At 31.4% G+C, this 20,789-nt stretch overlaps 1 protein-coding gene across 3 annotated transcripts; it reads left to right on the top strand.

The window, feature by feature from the left end:
- Window positions 1–2,517: 2,517 nt before the first annotated feature.
- Window positions 2,518–18,578, top strand: LOC111382540 (MADS-box protein AGL42-like). Of its 3 annotated transcripts, XM_023006554.1 has the most exons (10): window positions 2,519–2,628; window positions 2,783–2,808; window positions 3,165–3,209; window positions 3,293–3,477; window positions 6,364–6,451; window positions 16,493–16,554; window positions 16,635–16,734; window positions 16,844–16,885; window positions 16,985–17,026; window positions 18,283–18,578. In XM_023006554.1, exons 4-10 carry the CDS (start codon window positions 3,296–3,298, stop codon window positions 18,400–18,402), a joined length of 636 nt encoding a protein of 211 aa, XP_022862322.1. In that variant the 5' UTR covers window positions 2,519–2,628; window positions 2,783–2,808; window positions 3,165–3,209; window positions 3,293–3,295; the 3' UTR covers window positions 18,403–18,578. The 3 variants fall into 3 exon arrangements, with proteins under 3 accessions (XP_022862323.1, XP_022862322.1, XP_022862324.1); XM_023006555.1 differs by lacking the exon at window positions 2,783–2,808 and having other exon boundaries at window positions 2,518–2,628; XM_023006556.1 differs by lacking the exons at window positions 2,519–2,628; window positions 2,783–2,808 and adding an exon at window positions 2,814–2,843.
- The last annotated feature ends 2,211 nt before the right edge of the window (window positions 18,579–20,789 follow it).

Below are 20,789 nucleotides of genomic sequence, written 5' to 3'. Positions count from 1 at the left end.
TATACTAGCGTTTCAAATTTTATTGCAAAAAAATATATTAAAAAATAATAAAGATGTACTTTAAGAATAAAAAAAGTTTATAAGTAATTATAGGCTGCTCCTATTTGGTTCAACTAAAAAAAACTAATTAAAATCGAGTTAAATGTTTCAATAATTATCCATCTTAAATCATAGTCACGATTTACTCACTACACTTTTCCACTCTATCCACCACACTCAAAAATTCGTTAGCTGATTCGTTGACGTGGCTAACGAGAATCCAACACAACAAGTTATGGTCGTTAAAAAAATTACAACTCAATCAAACGAATATTTTATTACTCATCCAACTTCTACTTGGTCGCGGTTTACTCATCGAACTTAACAGTATTCCAAATGGCCACCATTCTTTGAGACATTGTGCTTCATTCATCATTTGCTAGATTACGTTCCATTCGTTACTAACTTATCACGCTAAAGTCCCGTGGAACAAGTTACGATCGTTAAAAAAATTGTAACTCATCCAAATCATCAAATTATCAAAATTACAATACATGCAATGCAATTTTCACGGCCCCATAACCTTCTTTAAGCCCCAATAATGAGTCCCCAATTTCAATTCGAAAATACTAGCTCCCAATTTACTCATCTCACCGACATACAATTAAATTGTGCAATAAGATAGAACGGATTGTTGAGAAGAATGCAAGAAGCTATTACTTGAAAAGTTATATTTTCCAATTGTACCATCTCTTAGATGTCTCTCTAATCCCAATCTTCTATTTTTTGTGGACGTGTGTCTAACAATTTGAAAAACAATATGTCATTGAACTCCTGCACAACCCATAACGTATTCCAACTATACATCGGCCATCAAAGTTTGATTACATTTCCTTTCTCAAATTTTTGCACGCTTGCAAAAATGAAAGGTTAGGATTAAAGAAATGTTGAGCAAATAGTCTAACTGAAGGATAGGGCTTTTATAAGTAGAGCTTCTCGCATATTTCTCAATAATCGATTCTGTTTCATTACATAATTTAGTAGTATGTGGCGAGATAAGTTAATTGGGAGACTATGATTTTTCAGGGTTGAAATTTAGGACGCTTTATTGAGGCTTAAAGAAGTTTTGGGGTTGTGAAAGTCGCGTATCACATATGATGATTTTGGGGAATTGATAATTTGGTAGTGTTGTAATTTTTCTAACAATAGTATCTCGTTACATGAGAATTTTTGTGCAATACACTAACAACAAAGGGAATGAAATATGGCAGATGATAAATGGAGTGAAACATCTCAAAGATGAGTGTACCATTTAACAAGTATTTTGAAATTTGATGAGTAAAATGTAACCAAGTAGAAGATGGATAAGTGATGAAACAATGGTTTGGTTGAGTTGTAATTATTTTAATAATCGTAACTTGTCAAATGGGATTTTCTTTGGTCACGTCAGCGAATTAGGTAACGAATTTTTTAGGGTGATGGATGTAGTGCAATCGAAAAAAGTTCATCAAGCATTGTGAATCACTTTGAAATTTAGTGAGTAAATTGTGATCATGGTATAAATCAGATAATTATTGGAACACTTAATTAAAATTTCAATTAAAGTTAATAATAAATTTTAATTGTACATACAACTTTAAATAGAGATGGCAGGAAAATCCGCCCCGCCCCAAATAAGGCCAAAAAAACCCTTCACAACGGGTTGGGGGGGGGGGGGGCGAGGCAGGAAGCAAAAAAAAAAATAAAAAAAATTACACAATATAATTCTATTTGCAATTATTTATTTTTGGACATTGTTTGTTTCTAGTGTTTACTTGGGATATTTAGTTTGAGTATTATTTACTTTGGATTTTAAAATTTTGAATTTATATCTTGTTCTCAAATAATAACATAACTCGAAATTTGGAAAATGTAAAATAAATAAAAAAAATGGGACAGCAAACCAGGCAAGCCCCGTCTTGCTGTCACATTCCATTAAATTTTATTAACATGTATTTAAAATCTGTTTCTTTATCAAAAACATACAAATGATAAACTTATTAAAGGTAGTTATGAATTGTATAACTGGTGAGAAGTTTCGTAAACAAATTCTAATAGTTTTCCCATAAACTGTTATCTGTAGATCCTAAGAACACAACGTATAGCATATGCATTTGTCTAATGGACAATACTATGTGTACATAATGGTATTATACCCTCTCACATGGAGGGGCTCACATATAATAAAATATTCGTGGACCTCCCTTCATGTGAGGGAGTATAATCTATTGTTTACATTTCATGGTGCACCAATAGAATTAACCTCACCTAATACCTTTCAGTTAAACAGGCCAAATGAGGTAAGCCACGTGACAAATTCTACTTCCAGCCAACGTTGGTTAAGGCTTTCAATTTGTTATTAAAATTTCCCTTTTTATTGGTATTTTGTCGACACATCACATCATCGTACGATGATCTGGACATACAACCAAGAAAATTTACTGCCTTATTTCTTTCTTAAAATTTCCCTTTTTATAAGCTCTTAAATAGTGCCTAAAAGAATCTCCATATCAGCAAATTTTTTTTTTGGGCGTTTACGTTTGTTCATTTTTTGTGGCTGGACAGTGTTGATACTCAAACAAGAGCATAATTACAGACGTTGCTAAACAAGTGAGTAAACGTCGGGTTCTGTGGTCTGAAAATAAAGAGATTGATGCATCAACAAGGAAGAAATCCTTTGTGGCTTTGTTCTTTATATTCTTATCTTTTATAAAATTTTGAACAAATTCCTTGATCCTTTATAAATCTGTTTTTCCACTCTCAGGGGTTTTGATGTTCTTCAGAATACTGGTACATAACAGTCGTTTCTTGCCTTATATTGTTTGGTATTTCTGTTTTGCTTTGCATCAATCTTACCTTTCTTATCTACAAATTTTCCATGCTGGCTAGGGTTTCTGGATTTTAGTTTATTTTTCTCGTTGATTGACTAGCAGCTGAGTTTTTGTTTTAAAATTTATTAGGGTTTTGGGGACTTCTGATTATTTTTACACAAATTTGAACACAAAATTTCCTTCCCGTTGTAGAATTCTCTTGGAAACTAAATGGTGAAGAAGGATTCATACATTTGACACCAAATTTATCAGAAATATCTGTGTGATTTTACTTAGACGCCTCTTTCTCATTTCTTGTTTTAAATTTTTTGACAGATCTTAAGTTTCTCCTAAGCTGCTGAGCACAAGAGCCACGTCCAGGTAATTATTTTAAGGTCATTTCACAGTTATTTTTTCCTTATCAGGGTTTCACTTATTTGACAGAAATTTTGGTTATTTTGCAGAAAATGGTGAGAGGAAAGATTCAAATGAAGTTTATTGAAAACGAATCAAGCAGGCTGGTTACCTTCTCAAAACGCAAAAATGGGCTGTTAAAGAAGGCTCGTGAGTTATCAGTACTCTGTGATGCTGAAGTAGCTTTGATTATTTTCTCACAAAAAGGAAGACTTTTTCAGTTCTCAAGCTCCAAGTACGTTTTTATATCTCTCAATGCAATTTTTAAATTTTTATTGTACGTATCCCATTAATTTCACGTACACGTTTCTATTGCATAAAATTGTACTTAGTTGAATGTGCTTTCTACTTTGCTATACTTATAAGTACATATTCATGTTTTTATATGTATAATATCATAATGTTTGATGGAGAAATAGGATATTGGGTTGCTGTACTTTGAGAGATTTCCAGTACTTTGTTAACTCCAGCTTACATTCCTTAAGCTTCCCAGAATCAATCTTACTTTGTTAATATACGAAGATTGCTCGCTGACTTAAAATTTTGTTTGGAACATGACTTATTGTCAAAAAATTGCTAAGGTTGCAAGAAACTTAGGGATCTCCTTTTGTGCAGAGGATGTATTTTAGTGGGTTCATTTCGACTGTCGTTCCTATCACGAACAATAATTATTTTGGACCAAAACGTTGTGTTTGCTGTAGACTTCTTTAGAAAAAATTATAGGAGGTGACAGCTTGTTGAAACAAAATTTTTGGTTGAAGAGTTAATTTAAACAAGCCTCAGTTTGGTAAATTTTTTGATGGTTTATAAAGAAGAATTAATAGTAAGACGAGTGGTAGTGAGTTCCACGAAATATATGGTTAATAATAGTAGTAGTTATGAATATGTAGTTGAAATTAATGTTTTTGACTAAATCTTGTAAGACGGTCCTACCGGAGGACAAGGGTAGGGTGAATCTCCATAATGATTTTTATAGATCATATACATATTTGTATCAAAATGGGGGCTAAATGAATGTATTCCCTTTATTATAACCTATGTTTTTATCGAAATTGTTCACACAATGTTGGTACTTATGCTATAGGTTACTAGCTACCATATGTTGTGATTTGATGTTTATTTGTTTTCTTGCATTAATTCACCAATTACCTCCAAAAAAATATGGTCATATTCATATTCATATATCCTTTCGTCCATTCATGTCTCTTGAACTGAATATTTTCATGCCATTATGCCAGAAATAATGCAATCAGTCTCACTTGTACTCATTGCACCAATCAGTTTTGTTACAAAAGAGTTTATAATTGTCTCTTTGAAGTCAGTAGCTAAATTTTACTGTAAAAAATGACTTCCCCCATTCATGCTTTTTTCACTCTCAGCAAAATCTGCAAAAACAGTGCTCGTGATTTACCTTCAATCCTTCAAAGACGTCAATCATGGAATAAGTAGGAAGATTTTAATTTCTATATTAAGTCTACATGCATGCATATGTGCCTGAGTACTTGTGCTGTTCACGGGTACATGAAACCAGCAACATTGACACTGCATGTTAGTGCAATCACAACCAATTTTTTGGGGGAAAAAAAAAATTGGTTAAAAAATTAATACGGATATATATTTTATAGATTAATCGAAAACAAGATGAATTAAAAAAGCAAGGGAAGAATAAGAAATGTTCTTTGTTGCAAGGGCAACTGCTTCAAAGCCCTTTGCTTATGGTAGCCTGACATCTTGGCATTTCTTTACATCTTTTTAAACTAAAAAAACTTTCCTCTTCACAAAGGATCTTAAAAAATGAGTATGTTTTGTCTTTAATTTTGTGCTATGCATCTAATCTCTACCATAGAGAATTCATGTTTTGCTAACCTCTCGCTCCTCCTAGTAAAACCGAGAGCGAAGGAATAATATGGTGGTTACTGACTTACTGTGAAAGCTAAACCCAATTTAGTTCAGAATATTTTTTAAACCTGCATGGGGTTTTTACCCCGAGTTTAATTAAGAGCTTTACAGGTAAAATCTTGAAGTTCACTTTATTTCAATACTTTCTTGAGAGCAATTTTCTTTTCAAAGATTTCCAATGTGTAAAAAACCTAGGCTGAGCTGCTAGCTACTTGTCAAAATCCTCATATATGTTTCTATTATAAATCTTGTGTGACAGCAATGTTTGTTCCCTCGTTTTCTTTTACTTATGTTGTTTCTGAGGGAATTTCTCTACTTTGGAGGGAGACTTGTTTACTTTTCTTTTTGTCCTTGCATGTGACTTAGTCCAACATTGAATAATAAATCGGTAAAGTAAGTCAGGTACTATATAATGGAATGCCTGGCTAGAAATAAGTGCCGAGAATAATATTCTCCAAGAAAAAGGGCGAAAAGGATAGGAAAGCAAAAAATGAATAATAATTTTTTCGTTATTTCTGAAATTAGTGATCATATTGTAAGTGTGTGTTCTTGGTTATAATTGTGATTTGATATATATATTTATGGCCAGTGATTTATATTAGATATTAGAGTATTTTCATGTTCTTTATTGTTACTATTTCTATCTTTTGTTTTTCTTAATATTTTGCATTTGCAAATAAGAACCTGATCATGTTTAATTTGGAAACAGGCTTAGGTTATTCTAATGTATTGATCCATGCAACTATCTCTTATAGACCTTGGTTTATCAAATTTGATTTATTAATGTATTGATCCATGCAAGTATCTCCTATATTGTATTTTTTCTAGTTGCAAATAATACATTTATTCTCACGCACATTATTGGACACAATTTAAAAGTAAATTTGATAATATTTAAGTTTCTTTTATTTCTTAATATTGTCTTGTATTCTACAATCACCCTGCTAAACAAACTATGTAAAAATGACAAAAATGTTCGACTTTCTCTAGTTTCTACATTTTGATATAAAACAAATGTGTTGGGATTCATAAATCATATAGAATCTACCTAAAGACTGTTAAAAATTTTTGTAACCTTTACATATGTTTATATTCGTTGATGAGAAAGTTGAAATTTGATTAGTGTGGTTTATAATTTCAGTCTTTTAGCATTTAGCTTCCCAAATTGAAAATATGGATTCTCTCTTTTCTTTTTTCTAGCTGAAAGCATTTTTTTTTTCAGCATGGAAAATACAATTGAGAAATACCTTGAACATGGAAAAGAAGAGGAGACCACAACTAACAACACTGAAGTTCAACAACATGTGCAGGTTTGAAATATTTGTCATTAATTTTGTCGAAATATCTCAACTGTTTATCAGCCATTTCGTGCCAAGTAATTTACATTATACAATGTTGCCTTTTATTGGTAGTGGCGAATAAATTATTGAAGATTAAATTTAAATAGATAAATATATCTATTAACAATTTAAGTTTTGAAATAAAAACGATCAACATTGTATTAGAGTAAACAGAGGTGGTCATAGTAAGTCTCAATCCTGCATTTAAGAAAATTGTACACGTGTCACGTTTTGATAACAATACTTGAGTTATATGTGAAAGAGCATGCTAATATATATGTCTTCTCTCTTCTAAGAGCCTTTAGATGAACTATTTAAGATGTTAGAATATGCTTAAAATCAAGTCTTATCACTGTCACTTATGAAATTTGTACACAAATCAAACCCTAATCTAACTAAAATAGGTTAAATTATTATATGAAGTGGATTGAACGAATTTCACAAATGCCTTGTGACCAAGTCTGTTTGTCATCCGTATATAAATCTTATGCTCTAGAAATGACAAAAAATAAACTTGTCAAATCCAATGGGGCGTGGATTACTCGCTTATTCGGGTCGAGACAGGTACAGGTAACACTCGCCCTGCCTCACCCGTTTATTATTATTATTATTAAAGAATTCAATAATTTAAATGAAAAACTCTACGAAATTTCATTAATTCTAAATAGAAGATGACAGCTAAGATTATTTAAGAAATATGATACAAGAAAAACTTTAGTTTATCAAATATATTCACATAATTTAATTTTTAAAAATAAATTAATTAATTAAAAAATTTAATAACTATATTATTGTTTCACTTTAATGAATGGTCAATAAAATGAATTATTCAAAAAAAAAAAAAAGGATCCGTAAACAGTTCCGACCCATCTTAAACAAGTGAGTAATGGGGGCGTAAAATTGTCTGGCATTCCCCAATCCTGTTGCCATCCCTATTATGCACGTGCTAGGATTAAAGGGGTAGTTCAATCCAAAGCGTTTTCGTTGCTCTTGATAGTATTGATTATGGTAAGTTGTGAAATATGATTGATGACCTTAAGAGAGGATAACTCTAGATTTAAGGCCTCAATTCAACCTTGAGGCCAAGTGAAAATCCAGAATACAAACTTATACTGAACTTTTAAATTACAAAAAATGGTTGAATATTGTATATTCTAACGATTATCTTAATAAGAAATTAAATCATGCATATAATTCAAATCAATAAGCCTCATTTTAGTATAATTACTCAGAGTTGAACATGCATTACATGTTATTCTGACATAATTTATAAATGTTGTAAAAGTAATATTTAATACCTATTTGTTAGGAGGATTTGATGAGTCTTAAACGAACTAAATAAAATAAAATTTAGGATATAAATTTAAGAGAAAATTGTACTTTCAAAACTTTACTTCCATGATTCAAATTTGTTGTGATGATTAAATACTACAAATGAGCAACATTTTTATACTACATTTGATACATAAGAATTAATTACTAATACATGAATTTAAACACCCATTCAAATGTCTAGATACATGAAAAAAATATATTCATATATATCAAGATTTATCGAGTTTAGATTAATGTAAATGTTAATTAATTGAGATTTAATAACACTAAATTCATAATTTTGTAATATTTAATACATATTGAAAAACGAAAAGTAATGTATTATTAAAATAATTGTAGTAGGGTTAAATAATTGTAGTAGGGTTAATAACATAAATTTCTTAAGAAACTGAAGAAAAATCCACCTATTTTCTGTACCACGAGTTCATACTTAAATCCAAACAAACAAGGGAAAGAAAATTAATGCCCAACGATGCAAAAGAGATGATGATTGATATTATACAATCTAAGTTGAATGACTTTATTTCACTTATGTAATTAATTTTATCATATTTTTAACGACATACTTCATTTATCTTTTTAATTTTATGAGAAAGAATAGTAGCATATGTATTTTTTCTTATCATATGATGTTATTGTTGGAATTAATTTTTTCTATATTCTTTTTGTCAAGTTTATCTGTATCCAGATTTGAGAAAAAAATTCGGCATCTCAATTAATGTCTCAACCCTAATTATATTTTCTTTGTGAATAGACTTTTAGTGTTTGTTTGGTAGGGATTTTGTTAATTAATTTTTTGATCGTTAGAGATAAAATGGGTCCTACATGTGATAAAAGAATTAAAAAATGATGACTGAAATAGTGAAATAACGATAAAAAAATTGATGTTAATTGGATTAAAATCTCTACCAAACATGCTCTTAATACATATCTTTGAAAGCATTAAAGTATTCATATCTTTGACGCATGAGCTAAACCTAGTACTAATCTCAAACCACAAGATCTTTGATATTCTCCTAGGTGCTATTTCAGTATGTATTTAGTGAAAATTCAAGAACCATCAAGTGAAGCTTCAGACCATCCAACCTTCACATTCATGCAATCTTTTTTGATGAATTCCAAAACTACTTTCACCCTCGTTTAGTTTATATCTAAGTCTCTGTTTGGCTGCCAATTTATAAATGGTTTGTAAATTTAGTGAAAGTAAAAGATTAATTTTAACTACATATATAACTACTCATTTATTATTTATACATTTTGTGGAATTCATTACTATTTCTCTTTATAAATGATATATAAATTAGCTAAATAGAGGCTAAGGGATATTGCAACAATGTAGTGTAACGAACAAAGATACAGTCGGATTGAATAATAGTTTGATTTGAAATGAAATAAAATAAAATAAATAATATTATAGAATTAAAAAAAAATAAGGAAATCAAGTAACAAAAGGCTTTTGATCTTTTTCCAACTTGTTGGGAAAAATTTCCCCAAGACGCACAGCAAACGTAGTTCAGACAAAGAATACGAAAAAAGATAGAAAGAGAAAAACGTAAATTTAACGTGTTTTGAAAAATTGTCAACGATAGACTTTATTAAATTAGGAAAGAGCCCAATATTCATCTATAAGCACCTCTTCATATATATTTGGGTTGTTTTCAACCGTCATGATGGTGAATCCATGCCATCCCCAGTAATCAATAGAGTCATTTAATTCTTGGTCCTTTGTTATCTTCATGCGTGCCCTTCCATTCTTGCTTTAGCATCCTCTTGTGTGCAATTTTTGGGCTTTCTTTGGGTATAGCAGTTTAAAAATTGGTGTATCTGTGGTTGATCCGGTCTCTTAGTCTTTTAAGCCTCGTGGATCGCAAAAATCTCGACAGGCTTTGATAGATTTTGGTTTCAATTTGTTGTATCCTTGCCGAACTACTTGGAAGAAAATCAGGTTCAATTTTCCACACAGTTAATTTCCATAACTCCTTCTTTGTCTGGGTTCTGTTAGGTCTTTTATTCATCTTTGATTTCGAGTGCTCTACAATGCATGGATTCTCATAGTGCTACTATTAACTTAGTGTATCCTCGACAGGCTAGTTATTAAAAATCGCTCGAGGATCTGGTTTTGCCTTGTTCAGTCGTGGTGGTGGTCACATATGTGTCATACAGGTGGGTGATTTTTTCTTTAGAACCAACATTTAATTGTTTGGTTGGTTTAATAGGCAAGCATCGTCAACGAAATTATGGAGCATAGTTTTGGCCTTGGTAGAGAACATTTGCTTGGGTCGTTTCAGTTTTCAATCTCATTTTAGATTTTACAAACATCATATTAAGTTTGAGGGATGTTAAAGACATCAAAAATTATTTTCTTGATTTATTTAGATTATTTTCTTAGTATGTAACACTATTTATAAGGTCATTCCTTCAAATAAAAAATAAAATTGATATTTTAATGAGGCATAAAATTAGCATCTTTTGATGAAGAAGTTGATATTAGGAAATATTTGTTTGAATTTGAAATAATAAAGTTCGAACCAACTAACATCTAGATGGGGAGTGAATAGATATTTATGCGGAATTTAAATTGATCAATTAATAAAAGCAACAAGTCACAATTGTTATTTAATCCAGATGAATTCATATGCACAACTATACTACGTTGAATTACCGCAGTTAACAAATTGCTGAAACATAAATAATTTCAAAAAGTTGTTGATGGAGAAAACCCCTCACGAGATAAAAACTCCTGGCCCATACCAGTAAGAATCCACTATAAACAAATCAACTTACAATACTATCAAACTCAACTAACGATAGTATTTTTTGACCTCCTGACTATAATCACCAAAGCCCTCATCGATTGTATGCTCCTACACCAACTTTTGGCCTTTTGAATTTGTCTAACTCTGTGGATCACTGAGAACTTGTTCTCCTTCAACCAGAACTCCGGTTACCTCCCTTCATCTTCAGAGCACTGACAAATTATGTGGAAGAATGTGTTTTGATGTTTTAGATTATGTAAATTTGATGTTTTTTCAATGATATGGCAAAATCAATAGAGTGATTGAACTATTTGTATGATGTGTATGGAATGATTTTTTGTTTAACTCAATGTTCAATCCATACAATTCCGAAGTGAGGCGTAGGTATATATAATATGAAAGCTTTGGGTAGTATGAGCCAAATAAAACTCTTGAAAAACGCGAAATAGGGTTTCTTGAGAAACACTATTGCTCAAGTGAGAGCCCAATGACAGGCGAGCGATAGGTGCTCCACTCAAGCAACATCTTAGTGGCAGGCTAGCATAAATCTAGTAACATTTTTCCTCTTTCCATAGACGATTCCAAAGACTCCCAACTCATCTATACAACCTACCACTTGACTATTTGACTTTTTAATACCCTTTTACAACTTTTTTTTTTTGTCTAAAGATTGCCAACATCTCCAAAACCTAACAGAATTGAATAGAGTTGCGAGGAAAAAAGGAGAAAGGTTGTTTCTGGTTCAATAATATTTTAGGATGTAAGAGGAGAAGGTGTATCACTAAAGTGTCAATGAGGTTGCATCATAAATGGAGTCCAAATATTCTCCGTGTTTATGGAAAGATGAAAATTATACCTATTACCTATTTGATTTGGATTAAAATCAAATTAAAATTTAAAATCAAATTCAACAATTAGTGTTAATCATATATTTCATGGGACTCGTAATTTTTCAATCATACTTGTCATCAAAATTTATTAAAATCTACTAAAAATTTGATTTTAATTTACAAGGGCTTAGCATATAATTGATTCTATCGCTACTCTTTTACGAATTACCTTTTAAAACAAAAATGTAATATTAATATATTATTCGAGTTATAAAAACTAAAAAGAGCATTTTGATCATTATAATGCTCAAACAGGTAATTAAATACTAAGATTAATATTTTCAAACAAGTTACCATCTTACAAGAAGTATGTTATGTGTAAAATTTTAAATTGACTGAAAATGAAAAATAATAAACAATAAGGTTTTGAGCTACATCCGTGATAACATTGATTTTTAAGATGAAACCTTGTCTTAATACTAGGTATGCATACATGTTTATTCATCAACATCATTTGGTTAGTGTTTATAACAAATATAAATGAATATTGGATAAGTGAATAATATTTGCGGTTCACGTGAAGTTGTAAATTAGTTGCAGTCTTGCAGATAGTTTTCGAGAACAATAATTAAAATGTAGAAAGTAAGAAGACTTATCAAACTATGGAGACTCGTGATAACACGATGTTCTAAAGCAAAATTGCTTCTTGTTAATTACTACGATCTTTTTGGACAATCGCTCCACGATACAACAAATTAAATAATACTAGAATAGAGGTTGTAAAAATTACAGAAGATAAATATGATTTTTATTTAATTTTCAAGAAAACAATGTGCACATATAGCCCAAAAAATAACTTTCAAGATTAATTCGAAATTAATAAAATGAAACTCTTAGCTTTATTATTCCACTAAATTATCCAAAAGTTGCCTCTAACAGTTTAATCTTACTGGCTAGCTTATTTTATTTTTTTATTATTGTGAACTGCCTCTCTATTCTTGGATTAGGCCAAATCTAATTGTCTTTAGGCCATGCTGTTTGGGCCACCAGGTTCTATCCTTTAAGAAAAACGTGACTTTCTCTTAAAATTGTGAGATGAGATGAATTTCTGGCCCTACATCTGGCATTATTTTGACCGTTGGATCTGGATCTTTGGTTGGACTATATATCGCCACCTGTGACCCTTCGTGGCAGTGTGCAGTCACTTTCTAGGGTTTTCTTTCGTCTTCTCTAAGAGGTATTTCATTTTCTTCATGATTTCTGATTTTCAATCTCTGTAAAATCTTAGTGATGTTTAGATTGTATTTTATATACAATTTCAGAGATTGTGAGAGGAGCAATTTTTTCTATAAGGGAAGCGAAAAGAAAACTTAAGTGAAGAAATTTGACATTCTTGAATCGATTCTTTGTGATTCTTAGTGGATTTGAGTCTAATCTACTTGGTAGATACTCAACGGGTGAGTAGACTTTAGCTGAACATCCAGGCTCTAAGAAGCGAAAATTCTTGGTGCGTTTACTTTCTGCAATTTTATTTGTTTTCAGCAAATTGTTTTTGTATACATATCAATCGTGAGACCAACAAGTGGTATCAGAGCTCCTTTTTGAAATGCTAGGGTTAGGATTAAAAGTTTTCTGAAAACCCTAAAATTGTAGATAAGAATTTTTTTGAAAACTTTTTTTATTTTTTTACTTATTTTTTTTTAACAAATTGTGTTTTTTGAAACTTCTGGCTGAGATTTATCTTCGATTCAATTTTTGATTCGATCTTTAAATACTTCGTGATATTGTTGGTTCTTGTTTCTGAAAGAAATTTGTGGTTTCTTCTGGGTTCTTGAAGTTCTGGTTTTTTTTATTGCTACAGAGTTGTATTTTTCAAAACTCGTTCTGAGTAACGGTGAGTTAACTTGACTCATCACGATTTCTGCTAGTTTCTTGTGACTCACTACTGAGTTACACTAAGTTAATGTGGCTCGTTGGCTTCTTGTTCAATATTTTGGACTTTGCAACCGATTTTGGTATTCCCTTACTACCTTCTTCGCTCTGAAGCATTAAGGTTTCAGTTCTAGTATGAATCCCTTATAATCTTATTTTTCAGTCAATTATTACATTGTTTATTGCCTATCTTGATTAGATTATTAAGGTAAGTGATCTACTGCTACCTTCATTTGCCCAAGATCTCCTGCGAGGATCTGGGAATCTAAAGGGGTGGTGGATTTACGGGTCACCACTCCTTAGACCTATCAAATTGGCTGCCTAACCCGATTTAATTGTTCTTGTTGATCAATTGCATATCTTGATACTAGACTAGGATATTTAAATCTTTATTGTTCTCTCACACTGTCTATACTTATCATATCCTGTGTGGCATACAAACTTGAATATGTGACTTTATTTGTAATCATGACAACTGTACAAAAATTTGAAGTAGAAATTTGGAAAGGGACCGGAGATTTTAGTTTGTGGCGCTAGAAAATGAGGGCTCTGTTATTACAACATATATGTGCTGGGGCTATTGATGGGACATGGGGTACTGAGATTAGTGCCTATAGAAGATAGGATTTGGATGAGATTGCTTGGAATTCTATATTCTTGCACCTGTCTCATTAGGAAGGTTGGATAAACTATTAGTCTTTGGACCTAACTTGAGTCCCTATATACCTAACTAAATCTATGCCTAACAAATGTTATATTCTAAGGCAATTCTACAATTTAAGATTTGATCCCTCTTCAAATTTAGAAGAAAACATTGATAAATTCATATGATTGATTCAAGAATTAATTAACTGTGATGAGAAGTTATATGAAGATTAACAAGTTGTTGCTCTGTTAAAAGCACTAGGTGATAAATACAGAGATCTAAGAAAAGTTTTAGAGTACAGTATAATTGATCTAACTATTAATATTGTTATATCATCTTTAAGGAACAAAGAATCTGAATCTAAAAATCCTTAGTTTGGAGAAGGTCCAAATATTAGGGAAAAGGTAAATCAAAACAAAAAGAACAATCAATGCAATTTCAATTCACAAAAGAAAGGAAGACCTCAATTTCCAAAATTTAGGAATCAGAATAAAACATTAAATCACAATCAAAACCCAAGTTACCAACCAGAAGATGTTATTATTTTGGTAAAACAGGACATCTCATAAAAGATTGTTTTAAGAAAATATCTGACATGAAAGGAAAAACAAACTTAGATGGGTCTGCAGCTATTGCCTGCAGTAATGAACTTGACATTCAGGGAGTTGTCCTGGTTACCACATCCAAAAGAAACCTAAATGAATGGGTTTTAGACTATGGTTGCTCCTTTCATATGTGTCCCATTAGAGAATAGTTCACTAGCTTTACTAAACTTAGTAGTTGTCAAGTTCTAGGAAATAATATGACTTGTCATGTAAAAGTTATTGGAAACCTTAAGCTTTTGCTAGAGAATAATAATAATACCCTTGAATTGTCCCAAACTAGGTATGTACCTGATCTTCAAAAAAATATGATCTCTCTTGGGCAATTGGATGATGAATATGAAATTAGGATCCATAAAGGATTAACCACTATAAGTCTAAACTTTAAAGAAATAATTTCCTCTTCTAAATCTAATGGGATGTTCACACTGCAAGCTGAACCATTAGATAGAAACAACTCTATAGTTATGAGATCTCATAATAACAAAACCCTAATTTGGCATAAAAGACTTCGCCACATTAGTGAGAAAGGTCTGACAATTTTAAATAAATTAAAATATTTTGAAAATGATAATATTGAAAAACTTGAATTAGTCAAGATTGTGTTATTGGTGAACATAGTAAACTGCCTTTTAAAAATGGGGTTGATAAATCCACTTCTATACTTGAGTATTTACATGTCCACCATCAGTAAGTACTCTTAGTGGCTTCAGATTTTATTTGTTAATAGTAGATGATTTTTCAAGAAAAATCTGGATCTTTCTTTTAAAACATAAATTAGACACCTTCCAAATTTTTAAGCAATGGAAACTGATGATAGAAAATCAAACAAATAAAAATATCAAAACACTTAGAACAGATAATGTTTTTAAATTTTGTAACTTCGAATTTAACTCATTTTGTAAAGATTCTAGAATTTTGAGGCGCAGAATAGTAACTTACACTCCTCGGCATAATGGTATTGCTAAAATGATGAATACAACCTTGTTGAAAAAGGTCAGATGTATGTTATTGAGCTCTGACTTTTCAAATTTTTTTTGGGGTGAAACCCTTAAAATTGCCACCTATGTGATAAACATAATTCTTTCAAGTGCTATTGATTTTCAAATCTCTAAATACTCGTGGTTTGGAAAGTCTCCAAATTATTTTAAACTCAAAATTTTTGACTGTGCTGCCTACTCTCATCAACATTTATTTTATTTTATTTTAACAGAAATAACATTGGAAACATGTGAATAAAAATTGGAGTATGGTATGAACCACCAACCTCCCACTTAAATTCTACACCTTTTACCACTCCACCAGTTATCTCAATTTAATTTAATTCTTTTCAAATAAAATGTGAAGTATATCTATCAAGAATAAGTGAATGAAAAGTGATTTAATTCTTTCTATTAATTCTTTTGAAGTGATTTCCTCTTTCAAGGCAGGCATGGATTGTAGATTTAGAATCCTGTACATTTAGCTTTCTCTATTCATCCACCTCTACCCATTATAGTGCTACATTACCAAAACCATATAAGAATTGTTGATAATTACTAGCATTACTCAATACTGAACAAATTGTTAATTTGGTCTGTGAAAATCATAATTTGATTTGATGGGTTTTATCTTATCAAATGGAATTCTTGATTTGAAACTCCATAAATTTGATTAGAGAGATTTCGTGGACTCTGTGAGAGTGTTAAAAGTAAATTAGCAAACGATTTTCCTAGGTTTTGGATTGAGAGATGAGATAGAATGACAAGAGAAAGAGTTGGAAATTTGGATTGGTGAATCACTTCTCTGTCTCTTGTCCATATAGGTGAAATTTCTGAATCAGGTAAAATATGTATTTTCTCTACTTTATTTTTAATTTTGAGTCTTTTTCACCAAAATTTTATATGGTACTTCCTCTGGTTCCATTACAGCCTTTGAAGCATGAAGGAGCATTCACAGAAAAGAAGATGAAGTTCCTTGAAAGCTCCAAACGGTTCTTGTCTTGTGTTTTATTTTTCTAAAAACTTTCCTTGAATGCTTGAATTTTTGCTAATAAATGTATTTGGATTTCGGGAAACTTTTAGGGCAAGACTTGGGGACATGTTCAGTTGAAGAACTGCACGATATTCACAACCAGCTCGAAAACAGCCGGAAAACCATTCGAGCAAGAAAGGTATTATGATTAGACTCGCTCTGTAACTGAAATTTGACTCGTATCAATAACAACAATAATAAAAAAAAAAAAAAAATTAAGGACAACATTGTTATTTTTTGAATTTCAGGCTGAACTATACAAGGAGGATATAAAAAAATCAAAAGCAAAGGTATCACCATGCATGATCTCTAAGAAATGGCATTCGTTGATTTTTGTAATATTGCGTATATACATGTGTTTTGTGACATTTTTTTGTGAATACATTCAGGAAAATTTTCTTTTTGAAGAAAATACAAGATTGCGCAAGCAGGTAAATCTTTCAATTCCAAAATAATTTTCGCACTTACATGCAGATACTAGGAAAATTATACAGTTGATCCTTTGGCACCTTTTTAAAACTTTATTCTGAACTTTGGTTTGATTTTAAAATACTGTGTTTTCCATTATAGGTTTCAGGATTATCTAATATGAATTTTCGTCTATGCAAAAACAGTTTATTATGGTATATTTTGTTAAGGGATAAAATCTCATGTCGATTAAATATGGAAACATAGACCAACTTATAAAATCTTGGTCTACTCCTCTTAACAAGGTTGACTTTTTAAGATGGAATTCCATGTCTTAACATATTTTTCTTGCCTATGAAAACATTATTGGCTTGTTTAGTAGACAATATTAAGAAAAAAGAAGTTAAAATTTTGTTTATTGTATATCTTGTACTGCTTCCTAGCTGTATTCTTGCTATTATAATATCTCAATATATCAAGTGAAGTAGCCAAAAGTTCTCTCGTTGAGAACGATAGACTTGTATTTTTCGAATATTTATTTTTATTTTTTCGTTTTAGAAACTTATCTTCCAGTTTGAAATATTTTTCTTTTCTATTTAATAGACTGGTAGGGTTCATGCCAGGTGCCTGAAGTGTGCAAATTTTTCAAACTAAAACTTCCTTCATCACTTTATGATACAACTTGGCGATTGCATGATATTTCTTCTATTCATTTCAGTTAATCTAAAGTTAAGGGGCTGTATAATGTTGCTAAAAATTAATAAAAAGTTGATTGGTCCAATAAAATATGCGGATAAAAGTGGTGAATCAAAATCATTATACTTCTAAATGAAGTTTGACACTTTTAGAAAATAAAAGCTTTACCAAACAAGCTCTAAGAGCCATGGAGCTATGGATTGTATCCAAAAAGTGTCAATCACCACAAAATACTTATATGTCAAGAAGAAAGGTTGAGAATAATTAGCGCAGCATTCGGTCGTGGAAAATGTGTTAGGTATTATCTACTTAATTTTTTATTATTCATCTTCATTTGAGAATGTGTCCATTTTTCTCTACTTCGGCTCTTTACACGTGGTCTATTATTAGTATAATCCACATCCCCATTGAAGGTGCTCTTCTTTCTACTCTCATTTTGCTTGCCACGTGTGCATTAATTCACATTGTTGCATTCGAGATGGTATCCAATTTAAAACTTGCTGAAGGCATCAAATTTCTTCTACATTAAATTTTTTGTTTTGTTCATTTTTAATAGAAGTTATTCAAAATATGATGCCTGCAGTGTGGACGAAAGCCAAATCAGACACCAGAAAAACAGAAAGAAATTGCTAGTTGCAGCCAAAGGACAGTGAGCTTAGAGGTGGTGACTGATCTGTTTATTGGCCTACCTCCAATCCAATAAATTCAGATTTCAGTTGATCAATTCCAAGAAATATGTTGAAATAATAATGACTTTAATTTTCAGAGAATAGCCTGTCATATGATGAATAAATTAATTGCAGTGTGAGTAATCGAATTTGTCTTCCATATTCGTAGTGTATATGTACAAGTTTCAGATTTTAATTACAATAGCAATGTTGGTGCTTTCAAATGATTTTCGCTTGGGTACTGGTTTTAGGGTTCTTTTTTTGGAAGATTAGGTTAAAAGTGATGGGAGAAAATCAATTAGTCCAAATAATATTGGAAATGACACTGCCAATTGCCAAGTGAATTGTTGGGTTTTGATATTCAATAAGTTTCAAGCGATGATGTGAAACCAATGTGAGATAATTTATATTGATATCTTAGTGATGGCTTGACCCGAAAAGATTTTGACTCCATAAGAAGCAGCTTAATTGAGTTAATATTGCTCGTGACCCAACACTCTTGTATGGTCCAAGTTATTGAGTTGGATGGTGATATTAGTTGGCCCATGTGTTCTTAGCATTACCCCTTTTGTTGGAGGCTCAATGCTTTGGTTTGTCCACTTGACATGTGTTCGCGAAATTATTTGTTCCGATTTAAAACACACCGCAAGTGTACGGTTCGTTAACAAGTAGTAAAATTGACTATGAGTCCAAGTATCGATCCCACAAGGATTGAATTAGTTCAAATTAACCTATTATGACCTTAACCGAAACACGAAAATCAAATTGACATTTTGTACTTTAACTAAAAAGATGTAAACTTTGATGCAATTATGAATGAAAAATTATACTCAATGCAAAGTAATTTGGATGCAATTTAACTCGAGTTTATGGAATTAATGAATATACTAACGCACTAGGATCACGAATCCCCAAGCAATACCCGTTAAATTTTCAATTATGTAGATTTGACACACAGTCCCACAAAAGATGAATCAATATTCTTATTTTAATTTAGCAATCTCTCCCGAGCAATGTCAAACCTATCCCAATATATGATTCAACTATATTTCTATGACGAATACTAACATACCGAAATGCATTATAAATTCATGAATATCCTATGATTCATACAAGGCATAGAGATATATTTATATCCCCCTATCAGACCCTATGATGATTTATACTACGTCAAACCTATTTTCCTTCTTTCGAATACATAAAATAGGCCACCACAATCATACAATTACGTGCACAATAATCATATGAAAATAAAAACGTAATAAATCAATCAAATCCGGAACTTGCGTTTAAATACGTCAAAAATTCAAATCAACAACCAAACGTAATATTACAAGGTTCATCGATCTCCTAACAATGATAAATCTAGCCTAACATGCTAAAAAGAAGAAAACATAAAAATATTTGAAGAAACGTCATCACCCGAGTCAATCTTCAATCGAATCTTCACTTGGCGCGATGTTATCTTCTTGTTCTCTCCTCGTTTCTCCTTCAAAATCTCTCAAAAACTTGTAAAAACGGTGTCTCCTACTTTCTGGTCGAGTTTTTGTTTATATAGGACCCTAAAAATATTGTTTCCATAAGAGTTTCGGTGGAAAAAGGAAATTATGTTTTTGCCCTAATTTTGCTCTATGTGGTCGCATAGAGTAAATTTTTTTTTTGCCTTTTTGTCTTCGGTATGCCTCTATGCAACCGCATAGAGGGTAGCACTACGCGGTCGCATAGTGCTACTAACTATGGAAGATGTGCATTTTGGTCCTCCCACTTGACTCCTTCACTTCTTGGCATCTTCTCTTCATTCTTTTCATTCCATCATCCCAAGATATCTTCAATTGGCAATTGGTTTGATCAATTTCTTTATTTTTTCATCGGGTCAACTTTTGGATAATTGCACCTTGGTCCCTAAACTTTCACTTTGCGTCATTTTAGTCATTTTTCGCATTTTTCTCCTGAATTTCACCATGTTCATCGTTGTTCCCTACAATTCACAAATGTAATGAGATTAAGTCACAATTCAATCATTTTGCTCGTTATTCAGTCATGTATGCGACCTAAATAAGTGTGCAAAAACACACTTATCAAACCCCCCAAACTTGAACTATTGTTTGTCCTCAAACAAGATAATGACTTAATTCTGAACAAATATGGCTTAATACCCTGTTGTAGCTCAGGATTGGACTAAGTATTTGACTTTACGAAAATTTATCTGTGCAAATATGACATCAACATTTACCTGTTAAATGTAAATTGACGTGTGTGTGTGAATTCATACCAACATCTCATGTTCATGATGAATTTGAGTCCTGACCCCAAGTGGTCAAATATATCCTTACTCGCTCGAGAGATACACAACCCTCCAAACTTATTCTTTTCACTCAATTACCCCGGAGTTGTGTTTTAAGATTAGGAATTTATATAGCGG

The sequence above is a fragment of the Olea europaea genome, unplaced genomic scaffold, assembly GCF_002742605.1.
Source record: "Olea europaea var. sylvestris unplaced genomic scaffold, O_europaea_v1 scaffold2517, whole genome shotgun sequence".
In the NCBI taxonomy this organism is placed as follows: domain Eukaryota; kingdom Viridiplantae; phylum Streptophyta; class Magnoliopsida; order Lamiales; family Oleaceae; genus Olea; species Olea europaea.
This window is presented reverse-complemented; position numbering and strand designations above follow the sequence as displayed.

What these genes read in the sequence shown, in the direction of transcription:
- LOC111382540 (XM_023006555.1), top strand. Translation starts at nt 3,296, where the DNA reads ATGGTGAGAGGAAAGATTCAAATGAAGTTTATTGAAAACGAATCAAGC. An exon ending in TTCCTTGAAAGCTCCAAACG is followed by an intron (nt 16,555 to 16,634) that starts GTTCTTGTCTTG and finishes TTTGGATTTCGG; the next exon opens with GAAACTTTTAGGGCAAGACT. An exon ending in TAAAAAAATCAAAAGCAAAG is followed by an intron (nt 16,886 to 16,984) that starts GTATCACCATGC and finishes GAATACATTCAG; the next exon opens with GAAAATTTTCTTTTTGAAGA.